The sequence below is a fragment of the Piliocolobus tephrosceles genome, chromosome 1 (genome assembly GCF_002776525.5).
Source record: "Piliocolobus tephrosceles isolate RC106 chromosome 1, ASM277652v3, whole genome shotgun sequence".
NCBI classification, from domain to species: domain Eukaryota; kingdom Metazoa; phylum Chordata; class Mammalia; order Primates; family Cercopithecidae; genus Piliocolobus; species Piliocolobus tephrosceles.
This window is the reverse complement of record NC_045434.1, coordinates 26,756,676-26,783,463: the sequence shown is the minus strand read 5'-3', so window position 1 is coordinate 26,783,463 and position 26,788 is coordinate 26,756,676. Positions and strand designations below refer to the sequence as shown.

At 36.1% G+C, this 26,788-nt stretch overlaps 1 protein-coding gene across 1 annotated transcript in view; it reads left to right on the top strand.

Moving 5' to 3' along the window:
• Positions 1–7,161: 7,161 nt before the first annotated feature.
• Positions 7,162–26,788, top strand: part of KIFAP3 (kinesin associated protein 3) — a 54,943-nt gene continuing 35,316 nt past the window's right edge. Inside the window, exons 1-2 of the mRNA XM_026448412.2 lie at positions 7,162–7,333; positions 22,910–23,041. Of these exons, the coding sequence (XP_026304197.1) occupies positions 7,302–7,333; positions 22,910–23,041 (164 nt within the window). The 5' untranslated portion in view covers positions 7,162–7,301. The remainder of the gene's footprint in view (positions 7,334–22,909; positions 23,042–26,788) is intronic.

The window sequence follows — 26,788 nt, the reverse complement described above, 5'->3', positions numbered from 1 at the left end:
AACCAGCTCTCACAGGAACTAATAGAACAATAACTCACTAATTACCACAAGGACAGTACAAAGTCATTCATGAGGGATCTGCCTGCATCACCCAAACATCTCCCATTAGGCCTTGTCTCCAACATTGGAGATCAAACTGTAACATAAGGTTTGGAGGGTCAAGTATGCAAACTATATAGCAATATGGCAAATTAATTGTTGGATTTTCATGTGTTAAACCAACCTTGCATTCCTGGGATAAACCCCATTTGGTCATAGCTTTCTTTTCATGTATTGCTGGTTTGATTTGCTAGTATTTTGTTTAAGATTTTGCATATATGTTCACTAAGGATATTTGTAGCTCTTATTTCGTAATATCATTTTCTAATTTTGGTATCAGGATAATGCTGAACTTTTAAGATTAGTTGGAAGATATGCTTTCATTTTATATTTTCAGAAAGTATGTAAATTGACATTATCTTCATTACTTGCTTGGTAGAATGCATAAGTGAAGCTATTTGTGTCTAAAGTGTATTTTGTGGAAAATATTGTTATTAGGTATTCAATTTCTTTAAGAGATAAAGAGCTTTAACATTTTATCTTTGTTCGTGTCACCATCTTTTTATTTCTTTTTTATTATACTTTAAGTTCTAGGGTACATGTGCACAACGTGCAGGTTTGTTACATATGTATACATGTGCCATGTTGGTTTGCTGCATCCATTAACTCATCATTTACATTAGGTATATCTCCTAATGCTATCTCTCCCCCTCCCCCCACCCCACAACAGGCCCCAATGTATGATGTTCCCCTTCCTGTGTCCAAGTGATCTCATTGTTCAATTCCCACCTATGAGTGAGAACATGCAGTGTTTGGTTTTCTGTTCTTGTGATAGTGTGCTGAGAATGATGGTTTCCAGTTGCATCCATGTCCCTACAAAGGACACAAACTCATTCTTTTTTATGGCTGCATAGTATCCCATGGTGTATACGTGCCACATTTTCTTAATCCAGTCTGTCATTGATGGACATTTGGGTTGGTTCCAAGTCTTTGCTATTGTCTTGTCATCATCTCAATAAATATCATTCAAGGTATTGGCTTATTTCATTTAAGTCGTTAAATTTATTAGTATGAAGTTCATAATTTTCAAATTATCATTTTTATACCAGTAGAATCTGAATGATGTCCCTTCTTTCATTTCAGATATTAGTAATTTGTCCTATCTTTATCTACTTATCTGTTGATATCTCTGTGCTCAGTTTATCAGTCTGGCAAAAATATAAATTAAAAATGACAAAAAATTTGAAGAGAATTCAAAAATGGTATAGAAACGGTAAACATGTGAAAATATGTTCATACCATCAATAATCAGGGAAATGAAATTAAAATCAAGTGAGATAGCCCTGCACACTTATTAGAATGACAAGAGTAAACAGACAAATTAAGAAACCCCAAAATACCATGTGCTGGAAAGGATTTGGCTAAATCTGAACTCATACGTTGTTGGCAGAAATGCAGAACAGCAGTCACTTTGGAAAACAGTTTGGCGGTTTTGTATAGAGTCATTCATGTATTTACCATACAACTAAGTAAACGTATTCTTAGATAATTGAACAGGAGTAAAGAAAACTAATTAACACAAAAATCTGTATGTCAATTTTTTTAGTAGCTTTACTCATAGTTGCCAAAAGCTAGAAGCAACTCAAATGTCTTTCTACTAGCGAATGAATAAACTGTGGTACAGTCATACCATGGAATAGTACCTAACAATAAAAAAAAAAAAAGGACTGTAAAACAACATAGATTGTCTTCAAATGCAATGCGCTAAATGAAAGAAACTAGATTCAAAAGGTTACAGCTTCTATGATTACATTTAGATGATGTTCTGGGAAAGGTAAAATTTTAGGAACAGAAAACAGATCAGTATTTACCAGAGCCTGGGGTTGTAGGGATAAGACGACTCCAGAGGAATACAAGGGAATTTTGGAGGATGACAGAACTGCTCTATATTTTGATTATGCAGGTAATTATGTGACTTACGAGTTTGTCAAAACTTAGAGAACTGTAGGCCAAGAAGAATGCATTTTATTGTATATAAATTATGGTACAATTTAAATAAAGCATCATGCTGTGTTTAATATTCTACAATTTTTCACTCAACATCATGCTTCCACTATTCAACAATGACATATGTAAAGTTGAAGTTCATCAACTTTCTCTGGTGCATATTATTGTATTGTGTGAATATTTCAAATGTCATTCATTCTCCTGCAAAAGTATTTTGTTATTGTTTTTCCATTTTTCATTTTCTACTAGTTCAATATTTCTCCAATGATACTGGAACAATTTTATGAAGTATAGAACTAGGAGTAGAATTGCTGAGATTTAGAGTATGTGCCTATTCAGCTTTACAAAATAACCTGACATTTTATTTTCAAGTGGTTGTCCCAGTATATATTCACACTTGAGGTGTTCACTGAATAGTTTCCAAGGCTTCACATTTTCACTAGCACCTGGTATTGTCAGATTTATTTTTTACACCCTAGTCAATATAAAATAGTATACTTTTATGGTTTTAATTGGCATCTTCCTCATTACTATTGAGGTTGAGCATCATTTCATGTTTTATTTTGTTGTTCTCTATTAATCCTTTGTTAGTTTTCATGTCATGTTATATCATTTTTGACTTGTATTTCCACTTTATGGTGTTGTGGTTGAAATTAAAAGTTAATAATTTTAAAATAGTAAATGCATTGTTTTTAGTGTTTTTTGTTTTGTTTTGTTTTGGCACATCTTGGCTCACTGCAACCTCTGCCTCCCAGGTTCAAGCAACTCTCCTGCCTCAGCCTCCCGAGTAGCTGATACTACAGGTGTATGCCACCACGCCCAGCTAATTTTTGTATTTTTAGTGGAGACAGGGTTTCACCATGTTGGCCAGGATGGTCACAATCTCTTGACCTCATGATCCGCTCACCTCAGCCTCCCAAAGTGCTGGGATTAAAGGTGTGAGCCACTGCACCTGGACTGTTTTTAGTGTTCTTTTTTTTTTTTTTTTTTTGAGGCGGAGTCTCGCTCTGTCCCCCGGGCTGGAGTGCAGTGGCTGGATCTCAGCTCACTGCAAGCTCCGCCTCCCAGATTTACGCCATTCTCCTGCCTCAGCCTCCCGAGTAGCTGGGACTACAGGCGCCCGCCACCTCGCCTGGCTAGTTTTTGTATTTTTAGTAGAGACGAGGTTTCACCGTGTTAGCCAGGATGGTCTCGATCTCCTGACTTTGTGATCGGCCCGACTCAGCCTCCCAAAGTGCTGGGATTACAGGCTTGAGCCACCGCGCCCGGCCCCAGTGTTCTTATACAAAGATCAGTTGTTTTAAAAATGTGTGCTTAACTGAAGGTTATAAAGATAATTTAGATTTGTTTCTAAATGTTTTAAAGTTGTTTTTCATATTTAAGTGTTTATTCAATTAACTTTTGTATATGGCATGAGATAGGCATCCAATTTATTTTACATATAACCAATTGTCTCACAGTGATTTTCTCAGGCCTCTGAGCCAAAGCTCAGCCATTATAACCTCTGTGACCTACACTTACACATCCAGGTGACCTGCAGGAGTCAATAAGTCTGGAGCAGCCAAAAAACCATAAAGTAAAACAGCCAGTTCCTGCCTTAACTGATTAACCAAAATTTCAACATTTTACCATTGTGACCTTGTCCCTGCCCTACCTTAGCTGATCAATCAACTTTGTGACATTCTTCTTCTGGACAATAAGTCTTATGACCTCCTCCTCCGCTAACAATAGATAACCACCTTTTACTGTAATTTTCCATTACCTACCTAACTCCTTTAAAACAACCACTTCCCCATCTCCCTTCACTGATTCTCTTTTCGGATTCAGCCCACTTGCACCTAAGTGAAATAAACAGCCTTGTTGCTCACACAAAGCCTGTTGGTAGACTCTCTTCACAAGGACATGCTTGACAGATTTATTGAAAATCCATTTTCCACAATGATCCAAATATTCACCTCTGTTATATTTCAAGTTTACATACATGCATGGGTCTGGATCTCTTCTTTGTCCCATCAGGATACTATTCCTCTACCAATAACAAACCTTACAATTATTATTCTGTTGTGATACATCTTGATATCCTATTAAGTATGTTTACCACTTTTCAGAATTATCTTTTTATTTACTACTGGACATTAGATCTAATAGCTTGGTTAGATTCAGGTTAATTTTTGGCAAAAATACTTCATAGGTGATTTTGTGTGCTTCCTATTATATATACTATCAGGTAGCATCATTACTAATGTGTCCAGAATTTGTTCCTTCTGGTGGGTTCTTGGTCTTGCTGACTTCAAGAATGAAGCTGCGGACCTTCGCAGTGAGTGTTACAGCTCTTAAAGATGGTGTGTCCAGAGTTTGTTCCTTCAGATGTTCAGATGTGTCCAGAGTTTCTTCCTTCCAGTGGGTTTGTGGTCCTGCTGAGTTCAGGAGTGAAGCCGTGGACCTTCACGGCAAATGTTACAGCTCTTTAAAGGTGGTGTGGACCCAAAGAGTGAGCAGCAGCAAGATTTATTGTGAAGAGAGAAAGAACAAAGCTTCCACAGCATGGAAGCAGACTCAAGCAGGTTGCTGCTGCTGGCTCTGGTGGCCAGGCTTTAGTCACTTATTTGGCCGCGCCCACATCCTGCTGATTGGTCTGTTTTACAGAGTGCTGATTGGTGCATTTACAATCCTTTAGCTAGGCACAGAATGCTGATTGGTGCATTTACAATCCTCTAGCTAGACAGAAAAGTTCTCCAAGTCCCCACCCGACCCAGAAGTCCAGCTGGTTTCACCTCTCACTGATGATGCTGTTTGCTTGTCTGTTTAAAATGCTTACAGCCAGATTTCCTCATTGTAAAGTAACATTTCTTTCCCTTTAGAATTATCAAGAAATATGTGGGGTAAAACTTTGCCTTGCTTTAAATTATTTTAAAGTAAATTAATAGGGCTTATATGAATCCATTGTTTATTGGGGCTTGCAAAACAGTAACTATCATTATTTTTCTCCATTCCTACCAGGTATTTTCTGTTAAGAAGAGCTTTTCCCTGTCAAATGGAGGTGAAATCTGGTTTATTTCCAAAAGAATTAGATTAAGTGTTTCTTTCTTTTAATTACCAGTTTTCAGAGTGAAGATCTCATGTAGTAGTTGCCTCCAATAGAAGTGGAGTTCTTTTTTCCCTGTTTTTCTATGTTGTTGAGTATCATTATGGATTTCATTTTTTTATTTATTTAATGTGTTAAATCAATCCCAGTAATTCCATTTGATACCCAAATTGCCTCAAATTCACCAGTGTCCTTTTTACATAATCTTATTAGTCTTTTTCTATGTCCTTACTGTCAAGCATAAAATGTTCCAGGCTCATCTTGTACTTTTCCTGCCATAGACAGCTTATCTAGTTCAGTCCCAGTTTCAGTTATCTGTTTATTGCTCTGGTTTCCATTTCCAGCCATCTCTTTTCCTTCTGGCCTCTGGGCATTTTCTCTAGGCTTTTGTTGTTGCTATTGTTTTTTTCAAGCTCAGATTTGCATTTTTTCAAGCTCAGGTTTGCATTTTTTCAACACCAAATATTTATTCAGTGACAACTATGGGCTGAATACAAAAGTGAACAAAATAAATTCTCTGAGCTCAAGGAGATGACTTACATTCCAAAAATCCTTGTTATATTATCTATGCATTTTAATGTATATTTTTGTCTTTCAATTTTAGGTATTGTGAAGGTTTTAAAGTAATCTAGCCTGCTATATTACTGTTAAAGTTGTCATAAATGATAATTTGTAAAATTTTACATCATTTTGCAGAATTAATATTTAGAAAAACAAACAATAGGAAGTCCAGTGAGGAAGGACTTGCAGTACTCTAGGTATAAAGTAGTTAGACTATTGGTAGAAGTAAAAATGGAGAAAAAAAACTGGACTACCTGAATATCTTGAAGGAAAAAAAGACAGAATTTTGTAACACTTTAGTAAGAGGGCATGATACAGAGGAAGGAGTTAAAATTAGCTTCAAATTTTCTTCCCTGGCAGAATCAAGAAGACTATAACATCTACAGAAATAGTGTTGTAGCTGGTGTGAAAGGGTGGGAAGATAAAAATATACTTTGTTGGGTAAGGACTGTATTTCTATATTTAATATACCATGCAGTGCCTTAACATGGTGTTTTACACATAACGGATAATCAATATAATTGCGTCAACGTACTGCATTTGAAAAAAGCAGCAGAGCAACTACATGCACGTCTCAAGGCAATTGAGAAAACAGGACTAGAAGACAGTGAATAAGTGACAAGATTATAGGTGAGGAGGGGGAGTGGAGATGCTTTCTTTGCATCTCTAGAACTTGGTTTGGTGTTTGGCACACAGCCGGCCCTCAATTCACATTTATCAAATAAATGAACCTAAATCATTTGCATAGACGTAATAGCTGAACTCATGGGAATAGATCTTAAACCAGAGAACATTCAGTTATAAAAGAACCCTTCTTTCCTATGCCCTGCACTGCTCACAATTGCCTGCCTCAGAAGAAGCAATTCTAAACATACCTTGAGTTAGGGATAATTGGTGGAGTTGGAATTTCAGGAACTGTTTGTTGTTGTTGTTTGTTTGTTTTGGTTGGGGGGAGGTGTATTTTAGATTTAAGACATCAAAGTGACAGACTTGCCACCTTCAAGGTAGATATTAATTATATCCATTTTGTTACAAGGGTCAGATTATCTCCACAAATTAGAGCTTGTAAGTGCCATCAGTGCAATCCAGGCCCCCAAATAGAAACCTCCCTTATTAGCCAGGACTGGACTGCTCTATAGCATTGGCTAACAGGTTCTCGGATTCCCCTCCGTCCTTTCAAGCGGACCTGACAGTCCTTTCTATTCCCATCCTCAAGGGGGCGGTGACTACGGAGCCACTCCTTATTCACGGACGCTCAAACGTGCACCAAAAACTTCCCTGCTCCGCTCCCCGGTGCGTCAAACTCGGAGGCCAGCGCCTCAGACTGAGCCTGCGCATATAAATGGTGCAGAGCAAGCGCATGCGTCCTGAAGGCCCGGCATAGGCGACTCTGGGCGGGTCTGGGCCGCTCCAGTGTTTTGGGGCCCAGGAGCTGTGGGAGGAGCTGGAGGCTTCACCGTGGTAACCAAAGCGCCGCTGCTGCCCCGCCTTGCAGGCCTCAGGACTGTCATCGCCTCTGGGTGTGAGGGTACTTTGGTCACCGTCCCCGGAAATAGCCGCGCCTGCCTCTCAGATACCCCATCCTCCCCACGCCGCTGCCGCTGCCGCCATGCAAGGGGAGGACGCCAGATACCTCAAAAGGTGACGACTCCCCAAGGCTTTGTCTTACCCTCCTTGCTAGGGCCCTGAAGATGGTCTTGGGTTGGCTGTGAGATGTCACTGGGCAACGCTAGTTTAGAAGAGGGAATGGGAAGCAGGGAGAGAAGTCACTGAAAGGAGAGGGAAAAGGTGAAGCGGGGAAAAAAAGGAGAGAGTTCTGGGGGGTTTCAAGGTCCTCTGACCTGACTTGGCGGAGCCCTGACAGCATTGAAAGATGGCTTCTTCGCTGCATCACCTTATTCCAGGAGGGAGGTAGGGCAAGGTAAACCGCGTCTGTCTGTGTTTTTTTTTTACCCCCTCTTCCCAGACTCTCCATTTTCCCATAATAGATAAAGCCCTTGAGAGCCTGGGAATGAAATCTGGTGCATCTGCCCTCGGGCCTCAGTTTGGGATTCACTGCCCTGGGGCTTTGAAATGATGAAGGAGAAGGAAGTGGTGGATTCTACCTTTTGGAAGGCTGGATTGAGATGTTGATTTCCAGTCTCTTTCTGCTTTCCTCATCCATGTCATCCATTTGACTGCCATATATACAACATAATTTTTATAGGACATTTTGTAATTATCAAGAGGTTTGTTCAGAAGCTTGATGACAATAAAATAGACCATCATTTCTTTTAAATATTTATGGTATCAATTACTCAAAAAATTGTAGTCTGTTGGGATTATTTGGCTGCTGGCAAATACTCAGATCATTCCTGATTGAAAAAAAAAAAGATACCTCCCACTGGACCAAGAGTAAGCAATGATCCAATAGAAAAAAATTTTAATTCAGTACTGATTCAGTAAATACCCTGGAAAAGTCACATGTATTCCTTTGGGCGCAGTTTCCTCATCTGAAAATGGTACAGGTATTAACTTCTGAGAGATACGAGGACGAAAGATGAAAATACTTTTAAAAAATAAAACATGAATGTAAGGTGGTGGTGGTATTTGAAGTCATAATACACTTGTACTGAATATTTTTATTCTGGCTTGGCTGAGCTCTCATCATCACAGAAAGATCTTCCAAGTGTTAGTAGACTCATAAAAGGGATTCAAACAATTGTATAATAAATAATCAACTATAGTGTCCTTGCAAGACAGGCATGTATTGCCTGTCTTTATCATTTTATATAAATATATCTGAAATTGGCAAATAGCCAGACTTTATAAGTAAAAATTTTTAAATGAATATATAAGCTTACATCAGTGTTTATTTCCTCACTGAATTTTACTTAACGTTGGTTTTTAAAATACCTTTGTTAAAAATTTTGTGACATAAGAAAATAAATTGTCTTTTAACTTTAAATTCAAAATAGTTCTGGAACAAAGAGCCGCTGTTATACCATTAGCTGATTTTCATGTAATACATTTGTGTCAGAGGTAGTTATTCTTAACATTATGGTACTAGTATGGACACTCAGGCATACTGTGACTTATAATTCTCAACCTATTCTTTTGCTTTTAAACACGTACTATCTAGAGTTCCAAAATTAAAACTGAGCCAGTCAATGAAATGTTTGAAGTAAAATGAGATTAGAATCTGGAATGGTTGAAAAATACATTTCTCAATTTCATCTAATTTTTACTATAAATAAGAAAAAGTTTGAATAGTCTGCTTTCAGACTAGAAATACAGGAGACATGTATTCATACAGGCCTGATGGAAAATATTTATGTCTGATAGAACCTTCCATTTTAATTATTGTTTTTTGACCGTGATTACGTATATTCTTTAACAATATTTTTGCTTTTATATTTTGTTTTTCACAAGACAGCAGATAGCAGTATATTTTCCGTCCCTTCCTACCTGAATAATTCCATATTCTGGTCTTACAAAAATAATTTTTTTTGGATCCCTATGTGTTTTGGTGTTTGATTCTTACATGCCCTTCCCTTTATCTGGAACTTGTCCTGTTCTTTGCCCAGCTAATTCCTCATCTTTCGTGTTGTGATATAAATACTACTTTTTCCAGAAGGCTTTCCTGAACTTCCCTTTCCCACCCCACAATCCAGGTCAGGTATACCTGTTAGGGTCTCATAATACTTAATACCTTGTTTTTCTCTAATCTTACTACTTTATATTTCCTTCTGGTTTATAAACCTCATAAAGGTAAGGTACTGTATCTATCTTACTTCCCATGGTGTCCCCAGCACTCAGCAAGGTGCCTGAAACATAGATTATTAAGTAAAGTCAGAGTAAGACTAGAAAGAAATGTGGGCCAAATCATATGGGGCTTATGAGCTTTAGTAAAGAGTTGAGAGTTTATTATGAGTGCATTGGGGAACTATTGAAGGATATTAAAAGTGAACAACATTTGTTCATTCATTCAATAGTTGAGATTCTATATGTAAAAGTCATTGAGCCAAGTGATAAAACATATTTGGCAAATGAAACAAGTATATTCCCTGCCTTCATGGCATTTACACTCTAGCAAGTAATACAGACTTTAAAACATACTGATATTTATTGTATTTATACGTGCTATATGAAAAAAAGTATGTGGGCTTTTGTGTCAGGCTTTTCTCATAGTATATCAAGGTCCATCTGTGTTGTAGCATGTATCAGTACTTCATTCCTTTATATAGCTGCATAATATTTGCTGTGGTTTGGATATAGTTTGTTTCCACCAAAGCTTATGCTAAAACTTGGTCCCCCAGTGTGGCAGTGTTGGGAACTGGAGCCTGGGAGGTATTTCAGTTTTGGGGGTGGATCCCTCATGAATGGCTTGGTGATGTTCTTGCCGGAGTGAGTGAATTCTTGCTCTAGTGAGACTGGATTAGTTCCCTCTTGAGTTGGTTGTTATAAAGCCAGGAAGACCTTCGGGTATTCTCTCTTCTCTCTTCCTCTTTGATTTTGTCCACTGTGTTATAATGAAGCACAAGAGCCCTCACTAGAAGCCAAGGTCATGCCCTTGAACTTCCTAGCCTGCAGAACTCTAAGCTAAATAAACCCCTTTTTCTTATAAATTACCTAGTCTCAGGTAATCTGTTATAGCAACACAAAATTGACTAATTTTATAGATATACCACATTTTGTTTATTTATTACTCATCTGGTGATGGACATTTGGGTTGTTTCTACCTATTGGCTATTGGGAATAAAGCTGTTGTGAACTTTACAAGTTTTTTTTGAGCACCTGTTTTCTATCTTTTGGTGTATACATAGGCCTGGAATTGCCAGACCATATGGTAATTCTATGTTTAATTCATTGAGGAACCACTAAAGTGTCTTCCCTAGTGACTGCACCATTTTACATTCCTACCAGCAATGTGTAAGAATTCCAGTTTTGGCCAGGCGCGGTGGCTCAAGCCTGTAATCCCAGCACTTTGGGAGGCTGAGACGAGCGGATCACAAGGTCAGGAGATTGAGACCATCCTGGCTAACCCGGTGAAACCTTGTCTCTACTAAAAAATACAAAAAAAAAAAAAAAACTAGCCGGGCGAGGTGGCGGGCGCCTATAGTCCCAGCTACTCGGGAGGCTGAGGCAGGAGAATGGCGTAAACCCGGGAGGCGGAGCTTGCAGTGAGCTGAGATCCGGCCACTGCACTCCAGCCTGGGCGACAGAGCAAGACTCCGTCTCAAAAAAAAAAAAAAAAAAAGAATTCCAGTTTTTCCATATCCTCACTAACACTTGATATTTTCTGTTCTATAATTATTGCTGTACTAGTGGATATCAAATGGTATCTTATTTTGGAATTGATTTGCCTTTCCCTAATTGCTAATGACATTGAGCTTTTCATGTGCTTCTTGGCCATTTGTCTTTCTTCTTTGGGAAAAGGAGTTCTTTATAATAGAACCTTGTCAGATACATGATTTACAGATACTTTGTCCCATTCTGTGGGTTTTCTTCACACTTTCTTGGTATGCAAAACTTTCATATGTAAACATTTTTAATTTTGGTGAAGTCTAATTTATTCTTTTGTTGCTCATGACTTTTGGCATCATTATTTAAGAAACCACTGCTAAATCCAGGGTTATGAAGATTTGTCCTTCTGTTTTCTTCTAAGAGTTTTACAGTTTTAGTTCTTAAATTTAATATCTTTGATCCATCTTGAGTTAGTTTTTGTCTATGGTGTATGGTAAGGGTCCATCTTCATTCTTTTATATGTGACTATCTAGTTGTTCTGACATCATTTGTCAGAACAAATGTCAGAAAAGAACAATAGACCGTTGTTTTCCTCCATGAATGGTTTGGGCAATTTTTCTGAAAATTAAATGACCAAAAATGTTGGGGTTTATTCCTGCACTCTCAATTATATTTCATTTATCTGTCTGTCCATGTGCTAGTACCTCACTGTTTTGATTACCGAAGCTTTGTAGTGAGTTCCAGAAGTGTGAGTCCTCCAACTTTGTTGTTCTTTTTTAAGATTGTTTCAGCTATTTAGGGTTCCTTGTATTTCTATTTGAATTTTGGGTTGACTTTTCCATTTCTACAAAAAAAAAAAAAAAAAAGCGATTGAGACTTTTGGAATGTAATGAATTTGTAGATCACTTTGGGGAATATTGCCATCTTAACAATATTAAGTCCTTCAGTGCATGAACATGTGATTTCATTTAGTTCATATTAATTTCTTTCAGCAACTTTTTGTTGTTTTCAGTATACAGTTGTTCCTTGGTTACATTTATTACTGAGTATTTTATTCTTTTTGATGGTATTGGAAATGAAATTTTCTAAATTTCCTTTTCATATTTTTCAACTCCAATATATAGAAAAACAGTGGATTTTTTTGGTGTGTTCTGATCTATTCTCTAACTTTGCTGAATTTGTTTATTAGCTCTAGCTAGTTTTTTGTGCCACTTTTAGAATTTTCTATACATAAGATTATGTCTTCTGCAGATAGAAATAATTTTACTTCTTCTTTTTCAATCTGGATGCCTTTTTTTTGCCCCCATGCCTCATTGCTCTGGCTAGAATTTCCAGTACTATGTTGAATAGAAGTCAAGAAAGTGGATAAACATTCTTGTCTTGTTCCTGATCTTAGGGGGAAAGCTTTCATTCTTTCACCATTGAATATGACATTGGCTGTAGATTTTTCGTATATGCCCTTTATTATGTTAAGGGACTTTTCTTCTATTCCTAATTTATCAAGTACTTTTATCATAAAAGGATGTTGGGTTTTGTCAGATGCTTTTTCTGCATCAATTGAGATAATCATGTACTTTTTTGCTTCATTCCATTAATGTGATGTATTGTATTGAAATGCCCATGTGGCCATGTTGTGTGGTCCTTTTGATATACTTCTGGATTCTGTTTGCTAGTATTTTGAGGATTTTCACATGTATATTCATAAAGGATATTGGTCTGTAGGTTTTCCTGTAGTGTCTTTGTCTTGCTTTGGTATCGGGGTAATGGTGTCCTCATGGAATGAATTAGAAAGTGTTTCCTCTACTGTTATATATTTTGGAAGAGTTCCAGGGTTTTTTATGTTAATTTGTCTTTAAATGCTTGGTAGAATTCACCAGTGAGGCCATCTGGTACTGGACTATTCTTTGTTGAAAGGTTTATGATTACTGATTCAATCACCTTACCTCTAGTTCTGTTCAGATTTTCTATGTGTTTTGAGTCATTTTTGGTAGTTTGTGTGTTTCTAGGAATTACTCTTTTTCATGTAGGTTATCCAATTTGTTGGTGTTCATATTATTCTCTTGTAATTTTTTAATCATCAAAAGAGCAGCAGTAATGTCCCACTTTCATTTCTGATTTTAGTAATTTGAGTCTCTTCTTTTCTTTTTTAATCAGTCTAACAAAGTTTTCCAAAAATGTTTGTTGATCTTTTCAAAGAACTAACCTTTGTTTTCATTTTCTCTGTTATTTTTCTAGTCTCTATTTCTTTTATTGCTGCTTTCTATTATTTCCTTCTGCTAGCTTGGGGTTTTGTTTGCTCTTCTTTTTCTAGCCCCTTAAGGTGTAAAATTAAGTTAATTCAAAATCTTTTATTATGTTTTTTAAATAGAGCATCAGTATAAAGTGTCTTACTGTGGATATCTTTGAGTTTATCTTTGAATTTCATTGAGCTTCCTGGATGTGTAAATTTGTCTTTGGTCTAATTTGGGAAGTTTTTGACTGTTTTTTCCCAGTATTCTCTACACTCCTTTCTTCCTCTCCTTTCATACTCTCATTATGCATATGTTGGTATAATAGATGGTGTTCCATAAGTCTCTTAGGTTCTGTTTATTTTTCTTCGTTCTGTTTTCTTTCTGTGCTTCAAAATGGACAGTTTCATTTGACATATCTTCAAGTTTGCTGATTCTTTTCTCTCTCTGCTCAGATCTGCTGTTAAAAACCCTGTAGTGATTTTTTTATTTCAGTTATTGTACTTTTCAGCTCTAGTATTTTTATTTGGATCCTTATGATAATATATTTTTAAACTATTTATTTGTTGAGACATTGTGTTTCTGCTTTTTCTTAGTTCTTTGCACTGGTTTCTTTTTGCTCTTTGGACATATTTAAGACAGTTGATTTAAAGTCTTTGATAAGTCCAGTGTTTGTGCTGTAGCATGGACAGTTTCTGTTAATTTTTTTTATTCTGAGAATGAGCCATAGTTTCTTGTTTCTTTGCATATTTCATATTTTTTTGTTGAAAACTGGGTATTTTGAATATTATGATGGCCAAAGAAAGAAAAGAAAAAAATACTCTTTATGTCTTTGTAGGTTGACTCAGTGTTTGGATATGCCTTCAACACTTAGCCAGGCAATTTACAGTTTTACCTTAGCTGTCATTTGCTGCTTGCACAGAGCCTAAAGACCAGCCAGAGGTAAACGCTTGTGGTCTTACCAGGTTTTTTCTGGGTATGCATTCTGCCCTGACCATGCTCATGGATTTCTAGATTTCTCTTTATGTGCAATAGCTTTTCAAAGCATCTATTCCCCTAAAATGTCTGACTCCCTGGACTTTCCTCTTAGGCTTTCAGCATGTGTTTTGTTTGACCCCGCTATTACTATTTATCCCAGGGGTCAGCAGCTTGTATGCTTGGCTTTCACTGATTTCAGTGACTGCATAGCTACACTATCCTGATAAGAGTTTAAAATCAGTCAAAACAAAGGAAAGCCCTTTGCAGCAGACCTCAAAGGAAACCCCAGTAAGTTGCAAAACAGTCAGACAAAATTCCTTGGGCGCAAGGTCCACGTGACTCCTCTAGAACCAAGTATTAACAGTGGGAACGTGGGCTGCCATCTTTAAGACTGCCACTGTGCTTGAGAGTGGGGTGGATGTCTAGTGTAAGTGAAAAGACCATAATGATCGCCTACCCTGTTTCTGTAACCTTTCTTCTGATTAAACATTCACTTGGTTGCTATAAACCTTTGACTATCTTCCAGAGTTCTGATGAGGTTGATTGTGATAGTTTTTTTGCCAAGCTTTTCAGTGCTTCTGGGGAGTGCCAGCCTCTAGAGGTCCCTACTCTGCCATTTCACTGATGTCACTTAGCCATTATCTTTTCATGTATTGCTTCTGTCCCCATTCTCTCTCACCTTTTTTTGAGACTTCAAGTACATATACTAGACCTACTCAGTATGCATTGCTGAATTATACTTTTGCTTGTATTTTACATCTTTTTGTCCCTATGTTTTATTCTGGGTGTTTTCTTCTGACTTATATTTTATACCACAGATTATCTCCTTACCTGTATCTAATCTGCTATTAAATGTATTTATTTATTATTATTCTTAATTTTGGTTATTGCATTTTTAATTCTAGAAATTAAAAAAAAATCTAGTTTTTTCTGAAGATGACTATTCTTTGAGTATCATATATAGGAATATAAATGTTTAAATAATCATTTGAGGCCTAGGATGATCTTTTTCCAGAGAAGATTATGTTTTGTTTATGATATTAAAAACTACTGAAAATTCAGGGTCACCTTAATTAGTTCTCAGAGATTCAACTACATTAAACTGGGCTTTTTAGTCTTGTTGGTGACCGATCTGCATCTGTTTCACAGTTACTCCTAGGAGGTAATCCTCCTGTTTCCAGCTTAAAGCTTGGAGCTTTATCAGAGCCACTGTTTAGAGCACTCTAGAATCCAGTTTTTGTGTCTCTAGCCTCATGTGATTATTAAAAGATTCCCAACCTCTCAGCCCTCTCTTTTCAGTTAGCATATACCTCTAGCATTGAATTCAAGATTTACCTCTCTTCATTTTCTTTTTCTCCTGGATCTTAGCACTATAATTTTTTCTGCCTTTCTAGTTCTCTTATGGCCTCAAACAGATACACACATATGTGTTTTTGCCCTCAGCTTTTAAGATTTTCTTAGAAGGTGCATTGGTTTGAATTACCTTAATCCTCTAATTCTCCATTACCAAGTCTGATGTTAGTAATAGAAATATAAAACTTGTTTTGGTTTGATCAATATGAAAACCATCAGGAATTGTAAATATTTGAGTACACATAAGAGATTATTCCCCTCTTAATTTTTTAAAAATACGTATGACTTGAAAGCAAAAATTACAAAATTTTTGCATGGGTTTATAAGGTAAGTATACATAATGCATATGACAGCTATAACATAAAGAATTGGGGGGAAGGTATAGGCAATAGACCTACAATTTGTGAAGTAGCATAGCATTGACTCTTAAATACCTTGTGAAAAAAAGGTAACCAAAACATTGTTCTTCCTAAAGCAACCACCAAAAACAATTTTTTTAAGTATAGCAAAAACATCTACACAAAATGGAATTAAAAAAATAACAATTCACAAGGCTATTAGGAAAATAATCAAAGTATAGAGGGCCCAAACAGGAAATAAAAATGAAATGATAGATCTGAATCTAAGTATGTCAGTAATTGCGTTAAATGATCCAAAACAGTAATGTCCAATAGAACTTTCTTCACTGATGGAAATGTCTTACAGCTGCATCATCAAATACATAGCTACTGGCTGTATGGCTAATGAACACTTTGAATGTGGTTAGTACAGCTAAGGAATTGCATTTTTAATTATTTTTAAAATGTAATGTATTTAAATTTAATTTTAAATAGACCCATGTAGCTAGTGACTATTGTATCGGACAGCATAGGTTTTAACGTTCCAATAGAAAGGCAGGGATTAACAATATTTCCTTTAAAAAGAAAAAAGAAAAGCAAGACCCAACTATCTGTCATACCTGAAAAATATACTTTTAAGTATGAACATGGTAAGTTAATGGCAAATGGATGCAATCAAACAGTAAGCCTAAGAATGCTAGAATGACCATGTTCATGTCAGATAAAACAGACTTTAAGAAAAAGTATACTGTATAAACTATAGTGGAGTATTTCATACTGATAAAATCTGCTACATCCAGACAGTTTTAAAGTCAAATCCTAATAAAATTTTCGGGAAGCAGATGCTTCCAATTATGTACAACTCTTCCAAGAAGTCTAGAAAGAAAGGATACTCCTCAACTAATTTATATTAAGATTTTAGAATACTCTCCATATGAAAGTCAGAAAAAGGACATTAGAAAGGAAAATTGCAGGTTCAATGAGCAAGGATGCAAATTTAATCCAACAGTGTTTTAAGACAGCATTAACAAGTTGTGCTTATTCTAAGACTATGAGTATGGTTTTATGTATTTAATGAATTTGATGTATATTTATGAATTAAAGAAGAACAATACATTTGATGACATTCACTACACATTCATGATTTAAGGAAAAAACTAAAGCCATAAATAAAAGGGAATTGTGATATAAACATATTAAGTGAGGAAACTAGCCAGGTGTGGTGGCTCCTGCCTGTCATCCCAGCACTTTGGGAGGCTGAGGCTGGTGGATCACTTGAGCCCAGGAGTTCAAGACCAGCCTGGGCAATATGGTGAAACTTCATCTCAATAAAAAAATGCAAAACTTAGCTGGGCATGATGGTTCATGCCTGTAGTCCCAGCTACTTGGAAGGCTGAGGTGGGAGGATTGCCTGAGCCTGGGAGGCAAGGCTGCAGTGAGCTGTGATCACACCACTGCTCTTCAGCCTTGGTGACAGAGTGAGACCCTTTATCAAAAGATAAAATAATAAATGAGGAAACTTTAGAAGCATTTCCCTTAACATTAAGGATGATCCAAGGATAGCTATGTAACTACCTCAACATTTCACCAGGAGTCCTAAACAGGTAGTAAGATAAGAAATAGGAAAGGTATAAAGATAGCAAGAGAAGAAATGAAACTGATACTATTCACAAATTATATATTAATCTGTAGAGAAAACCTAAAATAATGTTCAAGCTATTGGCATTAGTATCAAGGTGTTAAACAACAGTTGCAGGATATAACATCTCTATACCTCACACACCCAAATTGAATTTTGATATAGTTGGTTAAATATTGTTAGCAAAAAAGTTATTTACAAATACAAATAACAATATAAGGTACTTGGGAATAAACCTAATAATAAATGATGAGCATCACCTTTCTATTTATATCATTTCATTAAAAGAAAATTAAATCTTAAGTAGATTTATCATTTTCATGGATAGATGCCTTAATCTGAAAATTCATAATGTCAATCATCCCAAGAGGGATTTATACTGAATTTGAAACACAATTTTAAATTTTTAAGTGGATGGGCAAAGGTCCCGCAATACTGAGAAAAATATGGAAGAGGAAGGTGGGGAAGAATCAATTCCCTCAGGTATTGACGTAAAAATAGCTCGGTAAACCAACTGAATAAAATGAAAAGCCTAGAAATAGACACACATGTGATGTAATCAACTATGGGTTATTCTTGCCCACTGCAGGGAAAAAAACCAACTCACTGTGACAGCAGTATTGCAGTAGAGTAAGAGTTTAATGATTGCGTGGGTAGCCAAGCAGCAGGGTGGGAGTATTACTCATATAAGCCTCCTACAAAACTTGGAAGTTAGGGTTTTTCAAGGACAGTTTGGAGGGCAGGGGGCTAGGAAATGGGAGACACTGATTGATTTACTTGGGGATGATACTGTAGCAGGTTTAAGCTATCTTCTTGTGCTGCGTCAGTTCCTGGATGGGGATCACAGAACCAGCTGAATTAGTTCAGTGGGCTGTGTCACAAGTCCGGGTGGAGTCAGTCGGTGGCCAGAATACAAAAGACTGAAAAATACCTTCAAAGACTAATGTTAGGTTTTGACAATAGTGTTGTTATCTATCAAAGCAATTGGGGAAGATACAAATCTTGTGACCTTTGGAGCAGTAGATTCTTATAGAAAGGCAAACTAGGGAACAATGGCTGGTTATCCTTTAACTGCACCTACTGGCTTAGCAAAATTTAGGTCACTCCCGTAATTCTAATCATGTGGCCTTTCATTAGTCTTACAAAGGTGGTTTCAGGGCTAGTTTTGGGAAGGGGTTGTTATTTTTGTTTTAGAGTCCGACAGAGGCAGGTAGCATGTGAGGTCAGAGGGAAGATGGAATAAGGTTAGATTTCTCTCACTGTTATAATTTTTGCAAAGGCGGTTTCATTGCCATTTTTGCAAAGAGGTAATATTGCCAACCAATGGTAAAAAAAAAAAAAAAAGATTAAATTTTTATTTCTAAGCTGTAAATCACAATGTATCAGTAGGTTGTGAATAGGATAGAGTGCTTTTCACATGATAAGAATAGGCATGATTTCCTGAATTTTATGTTTGATTTATGTGTGTAGTAGGTACATACCGGTTCCAGATGAAGAATGTGCTTGACTATGACTTGTACCAAAAAAAAAAAACAAAAACAAAAAAGTTTAAAAGACACAGCAAAACCTGCTGATACAATTGGTTGTTTCTGTGGAAAAAAGTTAAAATTTATCCCCACAAAATACAAAAGTAATATACAGATAAATCAAAGACAAAAATGTGAAAACTTTAAATATTTAGAACATGGAGGAAATTGATGACCTTGACCAGAGCTTTTTTGGTAGAGTAGGAGTAGGGTTTAGAGCCAAAGTCTAATTGGAATGGGTTCACATGTGAGTAGACTAATTAGAATAACTATCAAAACAAAAGAAGTTTTATAAGCCTTGGGTCTGTTTTTTTAAAAAAATGAAAAAATGAAACACAAAAGGAGTTTTTAACAATGAAAAGCAGTGTTAATAAGATTAATATCAAGGTGTTAAGCAACAGTGGCATTAAGCAATGTAGGGTTTGGGGGGTTGGGTTTTTTTTTTTTTTTGCCTTCTAACCTGAGACATTTTCATATGTTTATTTGTGGATGGGAATGGACTACTAAATAATTACTGAAGGGTGCCTTTGAGTAGGCAAGAAAGGATTATATTTGGTTAGGGTCATTATTTTTTGCCTCTTTGCCCTAGACAATTCTAGTTTTCAGCTGTTCCTCCCCCACAGCCCCCTCAAACCATCTGATTTAGCATTTGTCCCAGTTTTTTAAAATGTTATGGAGGTATCATTAGTAATTACATTAAAATAAGCTGGGATGGAGGATTTGGTAGATTTCCACTTTGTACTTCAAGCTTCTGCTAGTGTCTTGTTTAGTAGGATATGAGACATGTGAGCATTGAATAGATTTCCCCATTAAGCAACCTATTGTGCCATACCCATGCTGTAAACTGTGGAAATGCATACATATGCTCTAACAGTTGGTAGGGTCATTTGGAATTGTGGACACTTATATATTGGGTATTTTTCAAGTAGATGCAGGCAATAGATGCATAGTAATCCTGCCAGAGAGCATATGGAGAGTAGACCAAACACTTCCTACAATGGCTATGTTATTGGCTGTATGGTATAAATCTACAACTTTTAAAAATTTTATTATTTGATACAATTTTATTTTGCAGTAAATCCTTTTGAAAGGAATAATTTTTTTAAAGTGCCTATGTAATGAAATGTAAGGACTGCATTTTTGGTTTCTCAAGAAAATTGATAATGAATGGGTGGCAACACAAGGATCATCAGCATTTATTATCTTTCTTAAGGATCACAATAATATCTCTAACCACAGGAAATCTAGGAACATAAGGATGTACTTCAGAAGTTAATAATTAAGAACACTGTCCCAAAAGGTGACAGTTTATCACATGCAGTTATAGAAGGTATATTTTATATTACTCTGTGAAGCATAACTTCTCATTGAGATTAAAATAAAATTATTTTTCTAAGTAAATTTAGCACACTGTTGGTTCTAGTTTTCTTATTCATGTATGAAAACAAAGTGAAACAGCTGTTATTGAGAAGGCTCTGTTAGTAGAAGAAATTTGCAACCAGCTAAAAGATATCAATTTAACACCAGTGTCATAGGATGCTTCAAATAGAAATTCATTAATTTCTAATAATGGCTTAAATTTTTTTCATCTAATTAATGGAATTCAGGTAGAACATTTGGAAATTAATTCTCCCAATAGTTAGTTAAATATCTGACATCATTGTGAATACTATTCAGCTTGAAAGTTCAGCATTTAAGGTAAAATGATAGTTTCACCCCTACTAGATTACTACCCTTGAGCCTCTTCTGTTAAAAAAAAAGAAAAAAAAAACTATAGCTGTCATTTTCTCTTTCTATATTATTTAGTACAAATAGAAAAATATCTGAATGTATATGTTTACCAATAACAAGTCATTACTTCTTGTAAGTTTTTGAATTTCTTTTTTCTTTGCTCATTTCTGTTTTATTTTTTCTTTAATAAACATAAGTTGATTTTGTGATAAATTTTAATTAATTTACTCCTCTAAAACACACATACACAGCAAAAAAAAAAGGCAAACAAAAACTAAAAAGGAGTGGTGAGGTGTTTCTTTTTTTTTCCTTTTTAATTATTTGATTCCTTTAAGGAAAGGCAAGATATGAGACCACAGAGGACAAGAATTATGCAATTCCTCCAGCTGCCAATATGTGGAAGACCCATTCTAGAGTGGTAATAGGAGGCTAGTCTAAGGATCTGCATTTATATTTTATCCTTATTCTTTTCTTCCCTTAACTGGATACAGTTATAAAAAGTCCAGTACTGGGATTGCTTTTCATGTTATCAGGAAGGAAGTAACTAGTTTGCCTTACGTAATTAACATAGTTTCTTATGTAGTTAAGATAGTGATGCTACATTATATCTGTTTTTCAACTTTCCTTAGATCTTTTGATTCCTGTGACTTACATAGCTTTTGTACATTTATCCATTTATCTTACCTTTTGGAATCTGTACTATTCTTTTAAATGTATGTTTATATCTCATTTCCTAATTCCTCGATTTTTGCTGGCCTGCCTGGCTTCTGTTTTCATTCTTTACTTGTCCTGTATGTCTTACTATCACTTTAGTTGCTGACCTACCTAGACTCTATGCTTTAGTATACTTAATTTCCTACCCTATCACTATACTTGACTGTTAATCATTACCCTAATACTCACTGCAGATGCATCTCCTTTTCATAAGGAATTCTGGTGAACAGATCAGTTAAAAATTACTTTGAAAATATGCGTAATTTATCAGAGTATTATTTCCAACTGAAAGAAAAGCTTTGAGTTTCTAATTACTGGAATTAAATTTAAGGTGTTGTCATATTTTTGTTTTTTCTTATCAGGCTAAAAGACCCCACTAGTCAGCTAGCCGCTAGCTAGTACTAAGAATGAGAGATTTTACTTGTTTCTGTTGCTTAATCTTTTCCAGCACAACCAACTTTATTGCCTTCTAAAATGGCCAAGTGGCAAATAGTGATTAATTCATCATTGGTTTACTGCAATTAAGAATTCATTTTGCGACTTCATGGGCTTGAAGAAAGAGTATATACAACCTTTCCATAGAACCTACTATTGACACTATAATTTGAGATATGTGACTATACAACCTACCTAACCTGTAAATGCTTTTTTGTTATGTAATTTGGGTGTGATTCCGTGATTTTGTTTAGGTACTAATGCTGCAACTTGTACAATGATACATGACGTATATTGTAATATATAATTTCTTCCTGTCTTTTGGTCCAGTTTATGGGGTAATTAATGGGCAGGTTGACCTTTTTTTTTTTTTTTTTTTTTCAATAGAGACAGAGTTTTGTTCTATTGCCCAGGCTGGAGCACAATGGCACCATCAGAGGGCTCAAGTGATCCTCCCTCCTCAGCCTGTGATTATCTAGGACTACAGACACCTGCCACTATGCCCCACTAGTTTTTAAATTTTTTGTAGAAACAGAGTCTCACTGTTTCACCTGGGCTGGTCTCAAACTATTGACCTAAAGGATTTCTCCCATGCTGGTCTCCCAAGTCACTGGGATTACAGGTGTGAGCCATCATGTCTGGCCTGACTTTTTCTTTTAACATAAATTTTAAGACAGTTGTCTTTGGTTTTGAATAACTGACTTTTAGTTGAGGTCATTCTCTCCAAAGCCATCTTAATTGTTTATGTTTCATTCTCTTGCTCTTATGCCTGATCCTTTGGTAAATGTATTTTTTTCCTAGGTAGAGCTATTTATAAAGATACTTTATGCATGACAAAGATACACACACACACACACACACACACACACACACACACATATATATATTACAGTTAGAGAAAAAGAGTTATCTCTAATCCCAAGTCAAGAGTAATCTGATTCAAATTCACATGTTAATCCAACCCATATGTTATAGACCTAAACATAGACAAAAACCATGGCCACTTTGAGAGTTTTAATCTGGTATGTCATTTCAATTTTGTATTATAGGAAAGTTAAAGGAGGGAACATTGATGTACATCCATCAGAAAAAGCACTCATTGTTCAGTATGAAGTGGAAGCCACCATTCTTGGAGAAATGGGGGACCCCATGCTGGGAGAACGAAAAGAATGTCAAAAAATGTAAGTTCTTTATTTGTGTACATTTTGAAATTAGTGAACATTATATAAACTTTATACAAATCTGATACTATTTTGATCTGCGTAGGTGATTAATTATGGCATTCTTCCAGGCATACTTCATCTTAGTGAAGGAGAGATTATATTAAACTATAAATATGGAGTATATTAATCCTAGAAAAAGTAAGATTTTTGTAAGCTTAATAGGAACCTGTTGTAACATATATATTCTAATTTATCCCATTTAGAAAATGAATGTAATAGATTATGAACTACCAACTTGTGAAATCAACCATAAAAGATGTGTTTCATGTTTCTTTTTTTTTTTTTTTAAATTTTACTTTAAGTCCTGGGATTCATGTGCAGAATGTGAAGGTTTGTTACATAGGTATACATGTGCCATGGTGGTTTGCTGCACCTATTAACCTGTTATTTAGGTTTTAAGCCCTACATGCATTAGGTATTTGTCCTAATGCTCTCCCTCCCCCTACCCCCTGACAGGCCCTGATGGGTGATGTTCCCTTCCCTGTGTCCGTGTGTTCTCATTGTTCAATCCCCATTTATGAATGAGAACATGTGGTGTTTGGTTTTCTGTTCCTGTGTTAGTTTGCTGAGAATGATGGGTTCTAGCTTCATCTATCTCCCTGCAAAGGACATGAACTCATTCTTCTTATGGTTATATATTATTCCGTGATGTATATGTGCCACATTTTCTTTATCCAGTCTATCATTGATGGACATTTGGGTTGGTTCCAAGTCTTTGCTATTGTAAATAGTGCTGTAATAAACCTATGTGTGAATGTGTCTTTGTAGTAGAATGATTTATAATCCTTTGGGTATATGCCCAGTAATGGGATTGCTGGGTCAAATGGTATTTCTGGTTCTAGATCCTTGAGGAATCACCACACTGTCTTCCACAATGGTTAAACCAATTCCAATTTCACCACAGCCTGAGCAGCATCTGTTGTTTCCTGACTTTTTAATAATCACCATTCTAACTGGCATGAGATGGTATCTCATTGTGGTTTTGATTTGCATTTCTCTAGTGACCAATAATGATGAGCTTTTTTTCATGTGTTTCTTGACCACATAAGTGTCTTCTTTTGAGAAGTGTCTGTTCATATCCTTTACCCACTATTTGATGGGGTTGTTGGTTTTTTCTCTTGTACATTTGTTTAAGTTCCTTGTAGATTCTGGATATTAGTCCTTTGTCAGATGGGTAGATAGGAAAATTTTCTCCCATTCTGTAGGTTTCCTGTCCACTCTGATGATAGTTTCTTTTGCTGTGCAGAGGCTCTTTAGTTTAAATAGTTCCCATTTGTCAATTTTGGCTTTTGTTGCAATTGCTTTTGGTGTTTTAGTCATGAAGTCCTTGTCCTTGCCTATGTCCTGAATGGTATTGCCTAGATTTTCTTCTAGGGTTTTTATGGCTTTGGGTTTTACATTTAAGTCTTTAATCCATCTTGAGTTAACATTTGTATAAGGTGTAAGGAAGGGGTCCAGTTTCTGTTTTCTACAAGTGGCTAGCCAGTTTTCCCAGCAGCATTTATTAAATAGGAAATCCTTTCCCCATTGCTTGTTTTTGTCAGGTTTGTCGAAGGTTAGATGGTTGTAGATGTGTGGTGTTATATCTGAGTCTCTGTTCTGTTCTATTGGTCTATATCCCTGTTATGATACCAGTACCATGCTGTTTTAGTTATTGTAGCCTTGTAGTATAGTTTGAAGTCAGGTAGCATGATGCCTCCAGCTTTTTTTATTTTGCTTAGAATTGTCTTGGCTATACAGGCTCATTTTTGGTTCTGTATGAAATTTAAAGTACTTTTTCGTAATTCTGTGAAAAAAATCAATGTTAACTTGATGGGAATAGCATTGAATCTGTAAACCTTGAGCAGTATGGCCATTATTATGATATTGATTCTTCCTATCCATGAGCATAGGATGTTTTTACATTTGTCTGTGTTCTCTCTTATTTCCTTGAGCAGCGCTTTGTAGTTCTCCTTGAAGAGATCCTTCACCTCCCTTGTAAGTTGTATTCCTAGGTGTTTTATTTTCTCTGTAGCAGTTGTGAATGGGAGTTCACTCATGATTTGGCTCTCTGCTTGTCTATTGTGGGTGTATAGGATTGCTTGTGATTTTTGTACTTGGATTTTGTACACTAAGAATTTGCTGAAGTTGTTTATCAGCTTAAGGAGTTTATAGGCTGACACGATAGGGTTTTCTAAATATACAATCATGTCATCTGCAAACAGATATAATTTGACTTCCTCACTTTCTATTTGAATACCCTTTACTTCTTTCTCTTGCCTGATTGCCTTGGCCAGAACTTCCAATACTGTGTTGAATAGGAGTGGTGAGAGAGGGCATCCTTGTCTTGTGATGGTTTGCAAAGGGAATCCTTCCAGCTTTTGTCCATTCAATATGGTATTGGCTATGTGTTTGTCATAAATAGCTCTTATTATTTTGAGATATGTTCCATCAATACCTAGTTTATTGAGAGTGTTTAACATAAAAAGATGTTGAATTTTTTCAAAGGCCTTTTCTGCATCTATTGAGAAAATCATGTAGTTTTTGTCCTTGGTTCTATTTATGTGATGGATTACTTTTATTGATTTGCATATGTTGAACCAGCCTTGCATCCCAGGGATGAAGCTGACTTGGTCATGTGGTTAAGCTTTTTGATATGCTGCTGTATTCAGCTTGCCAGTATTTTATTGATGATTTTCACATTGATGTTCATCAGGGAAATTGCCCTGAAATTTTCTTTTTTGTGTGTGTGTCTCTGCCGGGTTTTGGTATCAGGATGATGCTGGCCTCATAAAATGAGTTAGGGGGGAGTCCCTCTTTTTCTCTTGCTTGGAATAGTTTGAGAACGAATGGGTGCCCGCTCTGCTGTGTACCTCTGGTAGAATTCTGCTGTGAATGCATCTGTTCTTGGCCTTTTTTTTTTGTCGGGGGGGGTTGGTAGGCTATTAATTACTTCCTCAATTTCAGAACTTGTTATTGGACTATTCAGGCATTCAACTTCTTCCTGGTTTAGTCTTGGGAGGGTGTATGTATCCAGGAATTTATTTGTTTCTTATAGATTTTCTGCTTTATTTGCTTCAAGGTGTTTGTAGTATTCTCTGATGGTAGTTTGTATTTCTGTGGGATCAGTGGTGGTATCCCCTTTATTGTATTTTATTGTGTCAATTTGATTTTTCTCTCTTCTTTATTAGTCTAGCTAGCAGTCTATTTTGTTAATTTTTTTAAAAAAAAATAGCTCCTGGATTCATTGATTTTTGAAAGAGTTTTTTGTCTCTATCTCCTTCGTTTCTGCTCTGATCTTAGTTATTTCTTGTCTTCTGCTAGCTTTTGACTTTGTTTGCTTTTGCTTCTCTAGTTCTTTTAATTTTGATGGTAGGGTGTCAATTTCAGATCTTTCTGCCTTTCTGATGTGGGCATTTAGTGCTATAAATTTCCCTCTACACGCTCCTTAAGCTGTGTCCCAGAGATTCTGGTACGTTGTCTCTTTGTTCTCATTGGTTTCAAAGAACTTCTTTACTTCTGCCTTAATTTCGTTATTCACCCAGGAGTCATTCAGGACGAGGTTGTTCAGTTTCCATGTAGTTAGGCGGTTTTGAGTGAGTTTCTTAATCCTGAGTTCTAATTTGATTGCACTGTGGCCTGAGAGACTGTTTCTTATGATTTCTGTTCTTTTGCATTTGCTGAGGTTATTTTACTTCCAATTATGTGGTCGATTTTAGAATAAGT